The sequence below is a fragment of the Crinia signifera genome, chromosome 1 (assembly GCF_055691185.1).
Source record: "Crinia signifera chromosome 1, ASM5569118v1, whole genome shotgun sequence".
In the NCBI taxonomy this organism is placed as follows: Eukaryota; Metazoa; Chordata; class Amphibia; order Anura; family Myobatrachidae; genus Crinia; species Crinia signifera.
In genome coordinates this window covers 448,968,050-448,988,585 of record NC_139217.1, presented here as the reverse complement: position 1 = coordinate 448,988,585, position 20,536 = coordinate 448,968,050, and the positions used below count along the sequence as shown (strand labels likewise).

The window sequence follows — 20,536 nt, the reverse complement described above, 5'->3', positions numbered from 1 at the left end:
CCTGTGGATCTAAAGTAGGAATGAATGCAGCAGGTTTGAAAATGTGACAGTTAGTAATGACTACAGCTGTGCACCAGCTAGGTGATCTGGAAAACATGGACCGTTGGTAGATCTCGAGGACCGGTTTGGCCACCCCTGCTTTAGCAGTACAAGTGTCTCAGGACCTACCAGGGAGAATAAATAATGAGGTGTTTTTTAAAACTGTGGTATCTATTTACTAAGCCTTTGATGGAGATAACGTTACGGCTCCCAACTGTCATTTTTTCAAACACAGCATTGCAATTAGGAGCTGATTGGCTGGTACTTTATCTCCCTCCAAGACTTAGTACATAGGCCCCATGTTTCTCACCTGTGAGCAATGTGCCAACATTTATATGGTGTCTCTACCCCTTGCAGAGGATATTATATTATATGGTATAACTGAACGTACCTTCTTCTTGTCTTCATCTTCCCTTTTCTTTACGTTATATATGACCTGGAAGAGATCCTTCAGATCCACAACTAAAGGTTCAGCCTGGACACAAACAAAAATAGAAAGGTCCTTATTAGCTTGTGATAAGCTGAAGACATCTGATGCCGCGCAGAGAGGTCCAGATGTCATCTCAGAGATTCCTGAACTGCCCCCTTATGTGCAGCGCCGCGTAAGCTGCGATTACTCAGCGCTGCGATGGCAGTGAGGAGATCGGAACCACTGATGTCATCAGCGTACCTCCCTCCCAACAACCAGGAGCCGCCTGCGTTTTCTGGGGCACTCCCAGAAGTCGCCGGCGTTACGCACCCAAAGCCTGGCGCCTATTAATCCACTTGCGAATGGCCAGCAATGGTTGTGCGCGCAAGGACTGCTTCCGCATGCACACTGTGTTCCATGCGCATGTACGGTCATTCGGTAATCACTCAGGCTGCGGATGCACTAAGCTTCAAAAGTGATAAAATGGAGAGTGATAAACAGCCAGCCAATCAGCTCCTTCCTGCCATGTCACAGACTGTGTTTGAAAAATGTCAGGCAGGAGCTGATTGGTTGGCTGTTTATCACTCTCCATTTCATCACTTTTGGAGCTTAGTGCATCTGGTACTGGGTATGAATCAGGCCCTATGGGCAGATCTTGCCCCGTGCTGGGCGGCCCCCCACTGTCAAGCGCCAACCGTTGTAATTTTGTGAATCCTGTCAAAATTACAACTGATACCGAATTAGCCCCCTATAGATAATTACAAAAGTTTATCTGCATATGTATTTTTCAATTTGCATAATAAACAGATAGAGATGTCTTGGTTGATGCATTGCATTTACTTGTCTTATTGCTCATCTCTTTTTTTCCCTACATCAAAGGGCTGCCTTATTAGACCAGTGGGGCGGGTTAGTGGATTGTTATAGATTAGCTTTCTGGGTGATACCATTTTAATGGGGACCCTCTGATTGTACTGTATAATTGTGTAGCATCTGCACAGGAGGAAAAAGAAACTGAGATCCAGGGCCGGTGCAAGGCACCGGAGCGCCCCAGTCGAGTCGGGGTGGGGGCGCCCCGGTGCTGGGGGGGGCGGGCGGTGGTGGTACCTGTGTAAAAAACTTGCGGCGCCGGCGTCCCTGCAGTGCTGGAGCGGGCAGGGGTGTCCGTGCCGCGGGGGAACTTGCGGCGCTGTCATTGTGTATAAAGCTGGCGGCCGCCTGCGGGGTCCCTGCAGTGAATAGAAAATAACTAGCGCTTCCCGCGCCGCCGCGCACATAGCACTAGTTATTTTCTATTCACTGCAGGGACGCCGCCAGCTTTATACACAATGACAGCGCCGCAGGTTCCCCGCGGCACGGACACCCCTGCCCGCTCCAGCACTGCAGGGACGCCAGCGCCGCAAGTTTTTTACACAGTTCGCTAACCCTCCATGCTGGGGGTGAGGGGTGAACTGCCGCCCTCCTGGTGCCGGCACCCTAGGCAAATGCCTAGAGCTGCCTAGTGGTGGCGCCGGCCCTGCTGAGATCTACTCCATCAGTATTGCAAATGCACAAACAGATGACATCACTGTACAACATGGGTCATTAGCTAAACCCTGGACAGTTAACTAGAGCAAAATATGAAACAATTAATACAACTCTGAATGACCTCCACCAGTAATAATTCCCTACTAATCCAAATCAATGAGAAATCTTGTGCCCCATCCATCACCCGTCCATACTTTACCTGCTGCGCCGTTTTAATGGCAAAAAACTGATGTTGTCCTTCAGCTCCGCAGACGTATCCAAATGCACGGTTGTCCGTCACGTCCCGGGCAATGAAAGAAATCTTATTAACTGGATGTTCATGCTCAATTACCTAGGAAATAATTAAAAAGCAGAGAACCTAAGTATCCAGATACAACAAAGGGTTTGAGTAATGACGGTCAAAATCCAGCATGAAACTTACATTTGTAAACACTGTAGTAAGAAGGATCACTTCATATACTGCAGTTGGCAAGGTCAGACCGGCCCACCGGGCAATAGGGGAAACATCCGGTGGGCCCCACTGTCTTGGGCCCAATCCCCTTCTCTAGGGATCAGGGGCCAGATTCTCTAAGCTTCAAGGGGGAGACTCTCTAAGAATCTCCGCCCCCCTTCGCCGCTCATCGCATATTTAATTATCGCATATGCTGTAACATATGCGATAATTAAGGCAAAGGACAGCTCTTGCGTTAAGAGCTGTCCTTTGCGGTGAGAGTCGCCGGGTCCCAGCAGGTCCCGGCGGCTCTCCCCTCCCTCCCACACCCGGCGCTGCTACTGCTGCGCCGGGCTCTCCTCCTCCCTGCACCCGGAAGAGGATCAGTGCAGGGAGGAGGTCACAGGTCCGGGCAGCACTGCGCTGTGCTGCCCGGACACAGGTGAGGGGGCGATGCGGGGCGGCGGGGGGTCGGCGCGGGGCGGCGGAGGGTTGCGATAGAAGCCCATTGGCTTCTATGGGGCATCGCCGGAATTAACATTATTGCAGCCGCTAGTAAGGATGGAAACGAAGGGGGGGCCAGTAATTGTGGCTTGGCCACTCCTTCATGTCCCCATCTTCATAGAGCCCTTTTCTAAATATGAGGCATTTTTTTCACTGTGTGGAGAAGTCACCCATAGCAACCAATCAGCCCAATCTATTTGTTGACTATACTTGATAAACGCTAGCTGATTGGTTGCAATGGCCAAGTTCTCCACCTATTCACTTCTCCACTCTTTAAACAGTTTGATACATTTCCCTCACAATGAGCAATAAAGAGGAAATCTGGTGCCCTTCGCTTACACCCCTCCCTCCCCCACCCCCACCACCACCAATATCTACTAGTGTTATTAAAGAGATTTCCAAACTTATAATGCTGCCGGGTCTGTTGTTTTCGCCGGGAACGATCAATCTGTATCCAGAAGGTAACAAAAAGTCTACTGTAACATCGACTGACAATAACATGGTCATTTATTAAAAATTCAATATATGGAATTATCTTTCACAGCTTGTGAGTAATGTGCTCAGTACACGCGCTGATTCTGGAGATGAAGACAGATCGTTCTCTACTACCAAACCTACTAAATGTACTTCTGCTGTACACAACATTCTGAGATTTATTATATTAAAAAACAAAAATCCACAGATTTTTTTTTTTATTTTGCTGATACTCTTCCAAATGCTTGCAACATCAAAAACACCAACCACTAAGGGGGCATCCTATTAGCAGTTGTCCTATCCAATTAGCCTTGGTAACCAATACTTATCGGTGATTATGCTTTGGGGGCCTCCGATCAAATGGACATATACAGTATAATATGATCTGAGCTTGCCAGTAGTGCAGGACGCAAGCTGATCTCGTATGTTAAAACGTGGTGTTGCTTTGTAAATAGTTGCCACTAAAAATCTCAGATTGTCTGGCATCCCATCGCTCTGGAAAACTCTGACCCTATTACCAGTGTTATCGCACAATAGCGTGTCCTTTCTCAGCCTATAATTGGATAGCCCGCTAATGACCATCGGTCAAAAATTGGCAATGCAAAATTCAAATAAGCTTAACAAGGAACATTACGAAGATTAAAAAGGAAAGTCTTGAGTACCTTTGAAGGATTCTAGACTAAAGGTCCTCCTACTGTTTGGGGAAGTGAGTTCCATGGAGTTGGAGCTAAAAGTTCAACCCTTAGGTGAGATCAGGGAGGTTCTAGGTTCTGCTACAAGTCCTTCATCTACAGATTGCAGTAATCTATGAGGGCAGTATGGAATCAGAAGCTGCTTCAGGAACCTTGGGCCCTGATCATGTAGGGCTTTGGAAGTCAGAAAGCCAATCTTGGAAGGGATTCGTCATCCTACAGCGGCAGCCAGCCCTTGGATGGAGTAGATAATGGGTGTTATGTGGCTGGAACGGGGCTGGTTTCTTAATAGCCTTGTTAATTTACTGGCGAGTACTGCATTCCCCAATTCTACAGATTAGATTAGTGGTTCCAAACCTGGGGTAGGTGCACCCCTGGGGATATGCTGCAGACCGGTTAGAGGTACTTGAAAATAATATTGGTAATGGTGGAAGAAGAGAAAGAAGTCTTCCGATGGTAGAAGAACTCTCATTGCCGTGGAGATGAACCACGTTGTGTCACTTCAGGTTCCGTCTGCAGGGTCATCAGCATCTCCTCGTGCTTTTGCCTGACCAGCAATCCACTGTAAGCTACCCGCGCTGCCCTGAGACATCAGCATTCACCTGCCCCGCACTGACACGGGTGGAGGAAGTGGTGGCATTAATCCCACAAGCGTTAGCTGGATCCCCAGAGACAGTACACATCCAGCGGCCAGACATATAGGGACCCGATTCCTGACTGCAGACCAATACCTCCGCTACTCCTTAATATAAAGACATGCATACCACTCCGCTCTTAAGTGCTGTGGAAATTTCAAATTGAGAGGAGGGGTACTCATTAATGAAAGCCTAATCAAGGGGTAGGGGTACGGGAGAGAAAAAAGGTTGGGAACCACTGGGTTAGATGCATGCCTAACACTGGGCCTCACTGGGATTAAAGTTACTAAAATGGGAGATCTATTGATGATGGGATGTTTTCCATAGCAACCAATCACATTCTACCTATTTAGCACCTTCTATAAAACAAAAGATAGAATCTGATTGGTTGATATGACATCCCATCTTCAATAGAGCTCCTATCTTTTACCCTTTGGAATTCAGATGAAAGCATTCTATTAGGTGGCAGCCATTTTGTGGTGTAATTTTTCATTAGAACTGAAGGAGACGGAGTCAGGAGGATATCTGCTCTGCGGGACCTGGAATGCGGCGGCAGCATGCGGAGGGGTAAGGGGGTGCTTAACTTTACGTGGGCGGGCGGGTGTGGGGGTGATTTCCATAATGGCGGGGGGCGCAAAAATGTTAGTTATGCCACTGACATCAGCCCCACCAGCAGTGCATATGGTTTTGTCCATCAGAGAGTGAATTTGCCTTTGCGAGTGAACCAGAATAACCCCCTATAGGATGCATTGATGCTTGGCTGACCTTAACTCCAAACACAACTGAACCGAACACATTTTCAGCAGCTGTTTACTAGAAGAATTTGGATTTCATGCAGTTTCTTTCATTCTAATTTTAAATGGGTCATACAAGTTGAACACAGCCGTATTAGTGCCGTTTTAGCGGCCCGATTATACGATGTGCCGCGTTACATCTTTATATGTTAAACGTCCGATGTTTTCCTGAAAGTTGGCTCCTTACTCACGCCATCTATACATGTAATATTTAAACAGCTGCGGAACATAAAAGTAAGTAAACTCTAACAGCTAATGTGTCCAGTGACGGCATAAAAGCTGCATTTACTGGAATGTCACATTGCAGATGACTAAGGCTGCAGCCAGCGCCAGTGTTAGAATATTTCTCTTCAAAATGTTTCCTTACTTCATTTATTTTCATTCCAAAAAAATGTAGAGGGTGGGTGTTTTGGACTCGGCTATATACAGGTCTTGGCAGCACAGCCAGGAAAACAAACATATAAATATATTCACATAAATCTATAATACAACTTCCAAGGCCCAGAGAGACTCGGGTATACAATTTACCCGTACGTGGCTTGCAGGGAGCCTAGATTGGCACCCAGTAGCCAGATGGATGATCCAGATAGGCACCCTGCAGTCTTTGCCGTGTTCTACTTACAGGAGGAGCCTGTTGTCCCTCCCCCTTGGAATGACATCATAGGTTCAGGGGGCAGCACAGAAGGCACTGCCGTCCTCTTACATCGCTAATATGTTTTGTTCTACACTCTCCAGCAGTAAACAACCTATAATACTGTGGGGGAGATGTACAAAGCCTTGGAGATGAGATACGTATTAGCCAATCAGCTGCTAACTGCCATGTTACAAGAGGTGTTTGAAAAAACTCCCGCAGTCAGATCACTATCAGAATTGCAATATGGCTTTTTTAAACCAAACTGTCCCCATAGAAGCTGCACTCTTCCTGAGAGAGTCACCCTTACCTCTGCAGGTAAACGTTACTCTTTACGGTGCAAAACATTGGAGCAGGGTTAGGAAAGATGGGCAAATAGTGATGGCCATTGACTCTTTCCTTCAATTGCACTTGGGCCAATCAGGACCTGTGGGCGGGGCTTTGTGGATTCATTGGTGATGTGAAACTAACCTCTGTGTCCCCGGACCAACTAGGAGGGGAACCATCAGGGTCTTAGTAACAATGACAAAACGAACTAATATTGGCATTTAAGATAACCATCGATGGTCGATACCTAACCCCACTAAAATACTCATAAGTCGAAGTCTTGCTTTGGGGTTACATATTCAATTCCCAGGGACAGTCACAGATCTTCCAGCACACGCCTCTATTGTGTGTGAGGGGGGATAGCGGAGAAATGGGCAGAATACCATAAGTAGAACTTACACCAGTTTTTTCATCAATGATTTTTATCCCAGAAAGGGAAATGTTGACCCATATCCTCTGTTTGTGCTGTCCCTGAGATCGGGCGGCAGCCGCCATTCCCTGCAAAATAAATAAATATAATGAGATCTTTATATTTCACAGTAGAAAATGTGCATTATTATAATAGAACGTACATTAAGCCTAAAATATATATACCGTCATTACCGGATCTATAAATAGGCTGCCCAAGAATCTGCCTGAGGCTGCCTGAATCCGCCAGTTTAACTGTTCCACTCCCTTTAAATGGAACATAAGACCATTATAAATCACCCCTATGTCACAAATCATTGGCCATTGTTAAAAATAATGAACATTTTATCTAATTGGAATTCCAATATAACCCAAGTCTGTGGATACTCTGCTCCTGGTGTCAGCACTGTGGAACGCTGTTATATACTTTTACAGGGTGATTATTTCATTTCCCCTAGAACCCCTTACACTATGTCAATGGACATCTGCTTGTATTAAATAATGTATTATTAGTGCGCACATAATAAAAAGGCGTAATTAACACTTATTTCGCCTAAACAACATTGTATTTAAAGAGTGTAAAGACTGTAGTTATGCGATGTATATTTTCACTAGCCCAGGTTAGGCAGCAATACTGGCTTTCTGACCTGGTGGCAGGGCTGGTAATGGGCGCAGTGCCCCCGATGGCCAGCATGAGATAATAGATAACCTGTATTATAAGACCCCCCCCCGAGAAGTACTGGGTGCACTGTGACCAATGTAATGTCTGGCTGAGGTACAGTAGATTTGATGGAGGAAGAAATGAATGAAGCAGAGAAGCTATCGTATCTATTGATCCAATTCAGTGCACCAACAAAGGTGAAATGTATTTGTATTATCCTTCCACTCTCTGACGTATGTACTAACGTGGCTACTGTAGTGGATGAATGTAAAGTATGTTATGTTTGTGACTCTTTAGCAGTAATGAAGTACAGTATGGTTCTATGTAGGTGATGTAGTGTCAGATAAACAGAAGCTAACAGGGGTGTTTGAGGAGGCCCATGTGCAGCTTCCTCTGTCCGGGCCCCCTACTCCCTGCCAACACCTAGGGATGGCCATCGACCATCGATGATTCAAAATCATCGATGGCTTATGGCCGATGTAGAATAGTTTTGCGAGATGGTTTCCCTCCATCGATGTCCAGCATAAACGAATAGTTTCATTTTTATTTTTTCCCCAAGAGGCTATGCTCGGTCCCCCGACACCCGTGAAGCCTCGCCGCCATGTTTTGATTAGCCTACAGGCCAGTCTGTAAAAAAAAAAAAAAAATGGATGACCATCGATAGTTAAAAACATTGATGGTCATCCATTGCACAGTTTTACACTATCGATGGCCAGTTGCACTATTGCCATCAATGGCAACCATTGATTGCAATGGCAATGATGGCCATCCCTAACAAGACTAGTGCCGGGCTGTAGGAATCTGAGAGCTAGAGCATGGCATGGCCATTTTTGGAGGGATTTCAGCAGCTGTGTGGCCAGCGTTGGGGACTCCTGAGGGTAATAAATATTTATAAGAAATGGGTGCATCGTGTGTGGTGTGGTCCCTGGGTCCCTGATCACCGAAAACACTCCTTTTCACATTATTTTAGTAATAAAATTGTTAATAACTACTGTATGTATCTTAGAGTTAGACTGCAAAAGGAGATTGGCTCCCCAGAGACACAGAGTATTTAAGTGAGGATCCTGTGGAACTGGTGCAAGAATACATTTAGGCCAACCAATCCTCTCTAAGAAAACGTTCACACAACTAATAATAATCGCTACAAATATCCCAAACGGCGCGGGTCAGGTGGGAGGTGCTGATGCTGTGAATTGTGTAACCAAGGTGTGAAGGTCAGGGCACAGTAAAAATAATAATATTGACTGAGTCAGAAATGTGTATATAGATTAATTTGTGTATGTAAATCTAAACCTCATTAAGGGCAGGGAATGAGTCCATTGATTTTACATTAGCTGTCTTGATATCAGGGGAACCTTTTGAAATGAAACAACAGAACTAAAACTTGGGTATAATTATACGATTTGGACGCATTGACCCGATAAATCGTATCAAATCATATGTCATATACTTACGTTTCCAAGCCGATGCGAAGATCCTGTGCATCGTACATCGGATCCAGAGATCTTCATATCCCTGGGATGTGAATGGGATCGCATGTGATATATCGTATGCAAAATGACAGCATACGATGTATCACATGCGATCTAGCTTCCGGGAGCCTCCGGGCTAGTTGCCATGGTGTTGCATGCGAGGTTGCATGCTATACCACGTGGATGGGGGGCCTTAGGTGTGTCCTGTGGCATTTGCCTAGATTCAAAGGATATGTATTTAATGTTGACCACAGGCAGAGAGGAGCGGGTGCATGAGGAGCCTCTCTGTTGGAACCCCCCTCTCTGACATCACATTAGAGGGGTTATGTGCCAATGTCTGCTGACCACGCGCAGGTCTTTGGGAATTCCTTGTTTTCAGGGGACATACACCTGGAGCTTGTGCTTACAAGGAGCAGACATTCACCCAGCCACTGACAGGAAACAGTGCATGACATCACACACACGTGTTACCCAATGCTTAAATGGACCTGTAACATTGCAGGCCTTAAGGGCCCCGATTTCTAGATTGGAAGAGGTTAGGTATTCCCTGCTGCCGTGATATAACGTATTCTGAATTTCTACTGTATATCTTCTATTATTTTAACTGATTTATCAAATATTATTTTGTCATTTGTGTACTCATTTGTTAGCACGCGTAGGGCCCAATTCAGACCTGATCGCTGCTGTGCGAATTCGCCAAGGGGGCGAGTATCAATATACTGTGCATGCCTCTGGTCCACTATGCACATGTGCGACGCCTTCCAGCAATGAAGTCCTGCTAATTTTTTCCTCCGCTAGCCATTCGCTAGGTGATTGACAGCAAGCAGGCGTGACTGAATAAACGCAGACGTGGAAAATGCAAGCAGGCTCGAGCCTTTTAGGGGGGGGGGGGGGTGTTGACGTCAGCTCCGGCCTTGATTATGCTGATATGCAGATGCTGAATAAGTCCAGGGCTACGCGTCACTTGCGATCAGTGTTGGCCAGTGAAAAATATCAATCGATGGTCTGCCCCCCCCCCCCCCCTGCAATTACCAATGTGCTGTCTGATATGGATTTAAGATAGGAAAGAAGTAAGTAAGGGAAGTGCAGTGAACAGTACCTGGCACAATGATACAGGTATATATATATATATATATATATATATATATATATATATATATATATATACAGGTTGAGAATCCCATATCCACAGCAGGCCTTCAGCATCCTCTCCGTCGTCTCCAGCGGTCCCAGGAGTGCATTGCGCGAGTGTGCGCGCGCCGGTGACATCATCAGCGCGCCTGGAAACTCGCACACTGCACTCCTAGGACCGCTGGAGATGCTGGAGATGAAGCTGAAGGCCTGCCGTGGACCATCGGGGACCCACCAGGGGACAGGTAAGTACTGTATGTAAAAAAAAATCCCTTATTCGGAATGCTCGTGGTCCCGAGCATATCGGATAAGGAGAACTTTACCTGTATATATATATATATATATATATATATATATATATATATATATATATATATATATATATATATATATATACATATATATATATATATATATATATATATATATATATTGTATATACACTTAACATCGGCACTCACCTTTCCTAGTTTTGGGGTGCCCTATGGCTTGTGACCACATTGTTTAAACAGACATTGTAGGGGCTCTGCACACACTAAATTAACTGATAATAAATAGTGGAGATTTGGTTCATGAATTGATCAATGCATTTAAGCCTGCAGCCCCCTTCACGGGACCCCACTTTTCTGCAGGTCCTAACACTATCGCTGAAAATGGCTACAATACACATAGCTATCACATCAATGTTTGATTCCAGGCATGCTATATACTGTATATATATATATATATATATATATACTAGGTGATTCATCGCGACCTACGTGCGCTCTTCACACCGTCGTAAGGGGCTGCGCCCCCTTAATTTGTGAACGTTTGTATTGTGAGACATATGGTTAGAATTGTATGTAAGATGCCCTGTATTGCAACTTGAGTTATAGGTGAAATGTGTTAAATAGAGAGCATATGATGTGGAAGGGGGTGTGTATTGTTTTGTTTAATTAAAAAGCGGTTACAGAGTAAGATGTACATTGATAGTGTGGATGGTACAGTGACATTTGTGGGTGTGGGGGGCTGTGTGTGCGAGTTGTTTAGGTGTGTGTGCAATAGTATAGTAGGGTGTTTCTAAGTCAGCGGCTCCCCACTGGCGGAGGTCACGACACAGGAAAACAGGAGGCTGGGTAGTGATAGGGGTGTGTGGGCATAAGGGGGACTAAAGAGGAGGGTGGGAGACACTGTGCAGCTTCTGCCAGGGGGTGGGGGTCCAGCGTGGCAGTACAGGAAGTACAGGACGGTGGCCCTGAGTCAGTGTCTCCTCCTACTGGGTGGGAGTTACGGTCCATGAGAGCAGGAGGCTGGGCTATGAGGCATGATAGGGGTATGTGGGCAACACAGCGTCAGTGACTCCCCAGTGGTGGAAGTTATGGTTCAGGAGAGCAGGAAGCTGGGTAGTGATAGGGGTGTGTGGGTATACAGGGGGGGTGCCGGGAATCGCGGGAGGGGGGGGTCGCCGCGATTCGTGGGAGGTCGCGGGGGGGGAGGGGGGTTCCGCGAATTGCGGTAGGGGGGGTCACGGGGTGGGGGGGTTGCCGCGCATTGCGGGGGGGGTGCCGCGAATCGCCACAAGAAAAAATTATCACACAAAGGTCAACACATGTAAATGTTGACATAAGTGTACCACTTCATTGGTGTCCATGTTGACACATGAGAATGAATATGAAAACATTCAAAAAATGAAAAATAAATCTTCAAAAACTCATGTCAACCTTTTTCATTGTCGACCATAGCCATGTCAGTGTTTTGCTTGTGCCATTTAATCCTGGGTTTGCCGTTAATCGCGTGGGGGGGGGGGCGTGAATCGCGGGAGGGTGGGTCGGGGGGGGACGGACGGTGGTGCTGCGAATTGCGGGAGGGGGGGTTGCGGGGGATGGGGAAGTGGGTGCCACGAATCGCGGGAGGGGGAGTTGCTGGTGGGTCCGCCAATCACGGGAGGGTGGGTCGGGGGGGTGTGTGTGCAGGGAATTGCGGGAGGCTGGGTCGCGGGGGGTGGGTTCCTGCGAATCGCGCGGGGGAGGGGCGCGGGGGTTTGCAGTGAATCGCAGGAGGGGGGTTGCGGGGGCGGGGGGGTTTGCTGCGAATCATTGGAGGGGGGGTCACGGTGGCGGGGGTTGCCGCGAATCGCGGGAGGGGGGTCGCAGGGGGGGGTGTGTGTGCCGCGAATCGCTGGAGGGGGAGGTCGCGGGGGGTGCCGCGAATCGCCACAAGAAAAAAATCAACACAGAAAGGTCAACACATGTAAATGTAGACATAAGTGTGGCACTTCATTGGTGTCCATGTCGAGACATGTGGCGAATCGCCACAGGAAAAAATAAACACAGAAAGGTCAACACATGTAAATGTTGACATAAGTGTGGCACTTCATTGGTGTCTATGTCGACACATGAGAATCAATATGAAAACATAAAAAAAAAAGAATTTTTTTTTTCAAAAACTCATGTCAACCTTTTTCATTCTCGACCATAGCCATGTCAGTGTTTTGCTTGTGCAATCCTGGGGTCGCCGTGAATCGCGCGGGGGGGTGGTGTTGGGGGGGGGGCGTGAATCGCGGTAGGGTGGGTCAGGGGGGACGGACGGTGGTGCTGCGAATTGCGGGAGATGGGGGAGTGGGTGCCGCGAATCGCGGGAGGGGGAGTTGCTGGGGGTCCGCCAATCACGGAAGGGGGGTCGGGGGTGTGTGTTTGCAGCGAATTGCGGGAGGGTGGGTCGCGGGGGGTGGGTGCCGCGGGGGAGGGGGCGCGGGGTTCTCAGCGAATCGCGGGAGGGGGGGTTTGCAGGGGTGGTGCCGTGAATCGTGGGAGGGGGGGTCGCGGGGTTGCCGCGAATCCTGGGAGGTGCCCTATTGCGGGAGGGGGGGTAGCATGGGGGGAGGGTGCCACGAATCGCGCGCGGGGGGCGGGGTGCCGTAAATTGCGGGAGGGGGGCGGGTGTTTTGCTGCGAATCGTGGGAGGGGGGGCGTCGGGGGGTGCTCACCTGGTGGCTGTGGAGTAGGTTCCTGGGCAGCATGGGGAGGCAGAGGGTGTCTGGCACTGGGGCTCACTGACTGGGCTGGTTCTCTGTCATGTGAGTCAGAGGCTCCACCCAGCGTTAGACACACACTCACACACTTTGAGTGACAGATGTAAATTTGGGGTACTCTTTACCTAGAACGGCGCCCATCGCGGTGATCGCGACATCGCGGGCAGCACATAAACGGCCGCGACGCGATGCCCGCGATCACCGCGATTTTCCCATAGGGAACAATGTTAAAAAGCCTAATTGACCGCGATTTTGCATTCAATGCCTCAATGCCCGCGATTTTCCCATAGGAATCAATGTTAAATGGTCTAGAGAGCCCAAATAGCCCCAATTAACCCTTAAATGTCCCCCAAATTTTTGTACGCCACCCCACGATCCACGCCAACCCGAAGCGTGGCGAGCGCAGCGAGCCCGCGAGGGGCGGCGGTACGCGTCCTCCGACCTTTTCATGCCCTACTATCCACGTCGGCGTGGAGTTGAGAATAGAATAGTGTGGCGAGCGCAGCGAGCCACCGAGCCCGAAGCGTGGCGAGCGCAGCGAGCCCCGCGAGGGGACGTGGATACCTTCACAGTTATACGCGTCCCCTCGCGGACTTCACAGGTGTCCGTGGCGACGCGGACACCTGTGAAGCCCGCGAAGGGACGCGTTTACCTGTGAAGGTATCCGCGTCCCCTCGCGGGGCTCGCTGCGCTCGCCACGCTTCGGGCTCGGTGGCTCGCTGCGCTCGCCACACTATTCTATTCTCAACTCCACGCCGACGTGGATAGTAGGGCATGAAAAGGTCGGAGGACGCGTACCGCCGCCCCTCGCGGGCTCGCTGCGCTCGCCACGCTTCGGGTTGGCGTGGATCGTGGGGTGGCGTACAAAAATTGGGGGGACATTTAAGGGTTAATTGGGGCTATTTGGGCTCTGTAGCCCATTTAACATTGATTCCTATGGGAAAATCGCGGGCATTGAGGCATTTTACAGTAAAATCGCGGTCAATCAGGCTTTTTAACATTGTTCCCTATGGGAAAATCGCGGTAATCGCGGGTACCCGATTTTGATGTACCCGCGATTTACCCGCGATGCCCGCGATTACCGCGATTTTTTACCCCCGACGCCCGCGATTCTGATCGCGGGCGCCGTTCTAGGTAAAGAGTACCAAATTTGGTCCTCTCCCAGCATGCACATTTACTTTCTGATTATGAAACATGTCTCCTGTAATGCCAAACATCATTAAAATAAAATACATAGGCTGTGATATAGAACATTCAGATTATTTTGTGGAACGTCTCCTCAGGCAGAAATTATTTTTGTTCGTTATAAATTCTATAGTCTGCAGACTGCCCACTGACCTTGTCAGAGAGACATTATACGAAACAAGGAACTATTATCTCCAAGATGAAAGCTGCTGCCAGCAACGGGACACAATGCTCATCCGGTATGTACAGCAGGAAGCTTACCTTCAGCTTCATCATGGAATCCTGGCTCATTTTATCTCCCCGCGCTTCCGGTACATCATCAATTCCAATTAATTTGGCTTTGTAACGTACGCCATCTCCTTTAAATCTGGCCAAGAGGAATTCATCTGTTTTCTCGGGACCTGCAATTATCCAGAAACCATGAGATTATCTCCCACAAACCACAGCCTCGCTAGTAATCCTGACCAGTCACTGGAACTACGTCGCATTATTCCTGAAGTTTCGAGAACTACAGCGCTGTATGAGCATGCTCAGCCTCTAATACTCAGCAACTATACAGAAAAATGTACCGTATTTTTCGCTCTATAAGACGCACCTGACCATAAGACGCACCTAGTTTTAGAGGAGGAAAACAGGAAAAAAAATATTCTGAATAAATAGTGTAATGCCCGCTCCCCCGTCCAGCCCATTGCTGCTGCCTAAAAACACAGAGTACAGGGGAGGAAGGATCATACTGTACATCAGTGATCCTGCCACACTGTCAATAAGCGGTACCTCATTGCTGCTAATAGTTATGCTGTGTATACTTGTGCAGAACTACTGCCAGCCCGTCCTGCACTTAGCATTCACAGAAATGTGCACCATGGCTGCTGCCACCAGCAGTAGCAGGAGCAGCAATGGGATAATGATTTCAGGTCCTATGCAGTCCCCAGGTGGCCACAGCCTGGAGGCAGCAGCTTATGGACCCCCATAGGAGACAGGCAGCTCTCACATTACTCACCAACTACTACATTACCCACCATCTCTCTAGATGGGAAGCCCCTGCAGGAGTGTGGGGGAGGCGAGGAGGAGAGCCCTGTAGATGTAGCAGCAGCCGGTCTGCAGCATGCCCACACACAACATGTCCCGGGTGCACCGTCTCCTGCTCTCTACCATGTGCTTAGTTACCGCAGCTCCAGCACAGGCTCAGAGACTTTGTTTGTGCTTGCTGTCGTCGCCCCTTCTAAATTCGTTCCTGGAGCAACAACAGTGAGGGAGCGGGATCCTGTGCCCAGGGCCGGGTTGCAGCGATACCTTCCCGGCTGGCGGCTGCTGTCACCCAGCCACTTCCGACGGCACTAGTAATGCACTGCGGGTCCAGCGGTGCAGCGCAGGTAGAGTATGTGTTAAACAGTGCCGCGGTCAGTGGGTGGAGGGGCAGTTGCCCAAGGGCCCCATTAAGACAGCCCTGCAGCTTACATACCCTCCAACATCTGGAGGGATGAAATCGGTGCACATTCGGAAAGGGGGCGTGGCCAAATGGGCGTGTTCAGTGGGAAAGGGAGGTGTGGCCAAATCCCCTTTCCGAAGGTGTATTGGCGTCATTTAAGAAGATCATATACCCGGGGCCCCAGGTATCATAGTAGCACTCACTCTGCTTTCTGTGCCCCCCGGGGCCTCCTCGTCCTCAGCCGCCCGCCCATAAGCTCAAATACGGTATCAGGGAGCGCCCCTGTGCACTGTGGGCCTGGGGTGCACTGGCTTTGCAATCCCCTGGGAACGAAGAGGAGGTGCAGGGGTTCCAGGGAGAAATCTCTAATCAAGGTGAGGACTGGAGTCCGGCTGAGGCCCCCTGCAGTGCAACCTGGGAAATGTAGTCTAAGCCTCATACTACACAAAGGACAGTTGGCAGGTGAAGACTACATTTCCCAGAGTTCCAGAAGCCACCTCAGAAATCGGTACATTCGGTACAGTTAGATTTAGCCGGTACAGACCATTTAAAAACGGTACTGTACCGGCTAAATCGGTACAGTTGGAGGGTATGAGCTTACAGCAGTCTGGGCAGCAGGGATCATGTAGTGTGCTGTGGGGTCCGTTCAGCGAAGGGGATATAATTAGCGGGGTCCTTGCGGCAGATGGGAACTAGTAGCCCTACTAGTTCCCAACTGCCACAAGGACCCCGCTGACGATATCCTCTTCGCTGAACGGACCCCACAGCACACTACATGACCCCTGCTGCCCGGGCCGCTCTGAGCTGCTTACAAGTACCAGGGGAGGTGGGGGGTGGGCTCTGCTGCAGCTCCTGAGCATCCAGGAGTTTTTAGCACGTTTTTTTTTCCAGTATTCGCTCCATAAGACGCACACACTTCCCCCCACACTTTTTTGGAGAGAAAAAGTGTGTCTTATGGTGCGAAAAATACGGTAAATGTCTTGAAATTTTATTTAAAACATTTTCTTTAACCCTTTGAGTGCCAAGATCTCTGTGAGGGATGTTCAAAATATCCACTAACAATATCAGCGTCCCTCAAATTTGTTATATAAATTCAAATAAAAATTGTTGTGTAGAAAAAAGATAATAGTTCCTATATAAGGTAATCATTACAGGTCATTATGAGGAATACAAATGTTTGCTTGGCAATTTTTACTCCTATTTTGACAAATTCACTTGGCACTCAAAGGTTGAAATGGTTTTGCCATCCTCAGATTCACCTAACGGAACAGGAATGGGTATTCAATTGAGTGACACATTTTTTCGACAGTCGAAAAAACTGCACTTTTCTCAGTTTTTAGGTGGAGTTTACATATAACCTATTTAATTCAAATGCAGATTTTACGACTGTCGAAAACACCGGCACGGTCGAATAACAAGTGGGTTGGTGACTGGTGGTACACTGTTTTTTAGTCATTTTTCGCCAATGCAGTTTCAACTTGACAAAACTGGACGCAAAACCATCCTAAAAGAGTGAATCAGCAAAACATGACAAAACAAGTCGAATATGGCCGCAGTTTTGAGAACAAGATGTGGATCGGCCGATCTATGGGGGAAATTTACTAAGATGTGTATTCTACTTCACATGTGATGTTGCTATAGGCAACCAATCAGAATCTACTTATTTATTTAGCACCCTCTAGAAGATAGTAGACAGGATCTGATTGGTTGTCTATAGCAACATCATATGTGAAGTAGAATACACATATTAGTAAATTTCCCCCTACATGTTTTCCGACTGTGCCGGAGTGAATAAATCTACACATTAAACATTTGAGTGTCAACGCTGTTAATGGCGATTAAATATGACCAGAGAGACAATAAGTGAAAAGCGCAGGTTACGTAATAAGTCCGCAACCTGCGTACCCTTTATACCTAACTACATGCGAACACAACGTAGCGCAGCGTAGCGTACCTTTGATTGTATATTGTACACCAAGAACCAATACCTTAATCAGAGATTCCTTCGCAGTACTTTGTCTCTAATCTGCGAATATACCTTTAAGGACAGTGTCCGTAATATACCTTTATCGCTAAATGCGAATAACAGACACAAATCACAGTATAGAAGTAAGGAGATAAGAACTCCATAAAAAGGTTGTATTTAAGTCCCTAATGGACAAAAGGGGGGTTACAGGAATAGAAAATACAGGTTTAACAAGTGATACAATATGCTAACAATGAATACTAAACAGGCTCTGCTAAGGGGAAAGAATACAGATACAAGACACAACCAGCCAATCAATACAATAAGGATAAATACCGTTAATGCAACCGTTACCCGTCTCATTAAATATGCGAAGCGCAGTCCGGTCAGAGCTCACTATCGTTCAGGGCTGAACTATAGTCCGGTAGACAGTCAGGGAAAGGTAGATGTGCCGAAGAGACTTTGGCTGCTCTGGGTCGCCTATCTTATAGGGTCAGAAAGGGGAGGTCAAAGGCCGTTCTCATTGGTCAGAGGTCGTATGTCAGGTCAGCTGTGATTGGGGGGTAAGATGATACACCTGGTTTGGCTAGGTCCAGGGGAGTGAACTTTAAGAGTCCTTTGTTTGGTGGTTTCGGCGTCAGCAGTGATAAGAACCGGTTTCATCTAGATTCCTTTGTTACATTCTTTCAACAGAAACTGTCCCTGGAATATGGATTATGTCCATAACTGTCGAGCCGTGTATATTGTGAAATATTCGCAATGACCGGAATACTACGCATAAGAAACGGAACGGAACGGTACTAAACATGATACAGACAGATGTATGCAGGGCTAACTAAGCTATGTGTGGCGTTCTAAACCTTTAACTATATTTCATTTACTGTAAGTGTGTTATTATGAATTTATGTGTGATAGTATGGCTACTCTTCTGGTCCACTTTGTCACACATACTCGGGTATGGAAACTTTATTTGCGCAACTCTGCGAACCAAAATGGCGGCCATACTATCCTAAAATGGCGTGTGTGTAACTCGACTTCCATAACGCGCAAAATAGCTGCAAAAAAAAATGCCTTCGTTGCTCACATTTGTTATATAAATTCAAATAAATGATGTGTAAAAAAAGATTATATTTCCTATATAAGGTAAACATTACAGGTCATTATGATGATTAAAAATGTTTGCTTGGCAATTTTCACACCTATTTTTACAAATTCACTTGAAACAAAGGGTTAATTGAATAGGTCAAATTTAAATTAGACTTTAAAATGTTGAAAAGTGACGATTTTTCGACTATTGAAAAATATGGCACCTAATTGAATACCCCCTTAGCGTTTTAGTTGTCGATTTTCTTGTCCAATACAAACAATTAGAAGGAGGAGTTTGGGGGTTTCTAAGTAGTTGTTTGGGGGTTTCTAAGTAGTTGCTAAGCAGTTTAAATGCCTTGGTTCACCCTCCCAATCGTGTTCTTTACCTGTTGAGTTGCGCTGAATGTTTTGTGGCTTGTTAATGTTTGTTTTAGGTTTTAGGTGTGCTATCCTTCTCATGGTGTGATCTGTAGTATAGTAGGACAATTGTCCTGACCGGGAAATGGCTACATCACCTGGACAGGTGGGTTATGTTATTGGAAGAGTTGAATGTTTGGCTTGTGTGGTTGATTGTGTTTATGTCTGTTCTTTAATTCTGTAAACAAATGTATTATGTTTTAGTCAATAAAATGTGCCATTATAAACGTCAGCAGCACTGTTGCCTGAGACTTTAGTTTAATACTGTGATTGTATTTTAGGCAGTACGGATAGTGTAATAGTTAGCATTGGGGTAGATGTTTGGAGCAGTGATAAAGGAGAAGTGAGCCAGAGGATAAGTTGCCCATTGCAACCAATCAGCACAGATGTAACATCTATCATTTGCATAATAATTAATTATACAGAGAAGCTTATTGGTTGCCATGGATCACTTCTCCTCCCTTATCACTGCTTTGTACCTCTACCCCATTATCCTTTATTTTAAATCACACACTCTTAGCAGTCATACCCAGGGATCTTGTAAAAGGGATGTTTTTACACCCTTTTTCACATTATTTTAGCTTCAGCTGAATGTACTAAAGGGCTTTTCGAGCAGATTTCGTGAAAACTGCTCCAAACCCTTCAGTAGTAAGCAGATCACATTTCCCATACTTATAATTGGAAATGTGATCTGACCACATTTCAAATGAACCAGAGGGCTCAGATTCTCCAAATTCTGGGCTTCTGCACAGCTTTCTATGCTCCTAGGCAGAGAAAGCTGTGCAGGAACTGGGCCATGGTGATCAGCTGTGTGTGTGAATGATTGACACACAGGCTGCTCACAGTGTAAAAAAAAGTAAAAATAAATAAAACCATACCCCCCTCAGGGAATAGTATTTGGTGAGGGCTGCCCATCTCCGGTGCCTCTTGCTACGCTGTGACCCCCGATGCAGAAAAGTGAAGCTGCAAAGCGGCAGCTCATTACAGCATCGAGGGTCACAGGAGAAGGAAGAACGACAGCACTGCAAGAGCCGATGAGTACACCAGCAGTGTGTATGTGTGTTGGGGGGGTTTGCGGTGCAAGGGGGGGTCATCGTGACGGGGAGAAGGGTGCCGGCGGTGGAGTAGAGCTGATGCCGGCACATGCATCGATAATTGATACATCCATGTGATGTAGTCTATCATGGCATTGTGATTTGGGCCGATGTTATCACTGCACATCCGCATCATCAGATGTGGATGGTAATAAATGGGCGCCTAAGCCTTTTAATCCTATGTTCCACGTTACATGTTCTTATGAGCAATATGT

General features: G+C 47.2%; 1 protein-coding gene across 2 annotated transcripts in view; it reads right to left on the bottom strand.

Annotated features, from left to right (window-relative positions):
• DAB2 (DAB adaptor protein 2) overlaps positions 1–20,536 on the bottom strand; it is a 135,227-nt gene that overhangs the window by 52,958 nt on the left and 61,733 nt on the right. For both annotated transcript variants that reach the window (XM_083154403.1, XM_083154412.1), the window contains exons 3-6: positions 14,591–14,730; positions 6,859–6,957; positions 2,172–2,303; positions 431–514 (exon numbers count right to left, since the gene is read on the bottom strand). In XM_083154403.1, coding sequence (XP_083010529.1) covers positions 431–514; positions 2,172–2,303; positions 6,859–6,957; positions 14,591–14,730 — 455 coding nt within the window. The remainder of the gene's footprint in view (positions 1–430; positions 515–2,171; positions 2,304–6,858; positions 6,958–14,590; positions 14,731–20,536) is intronic.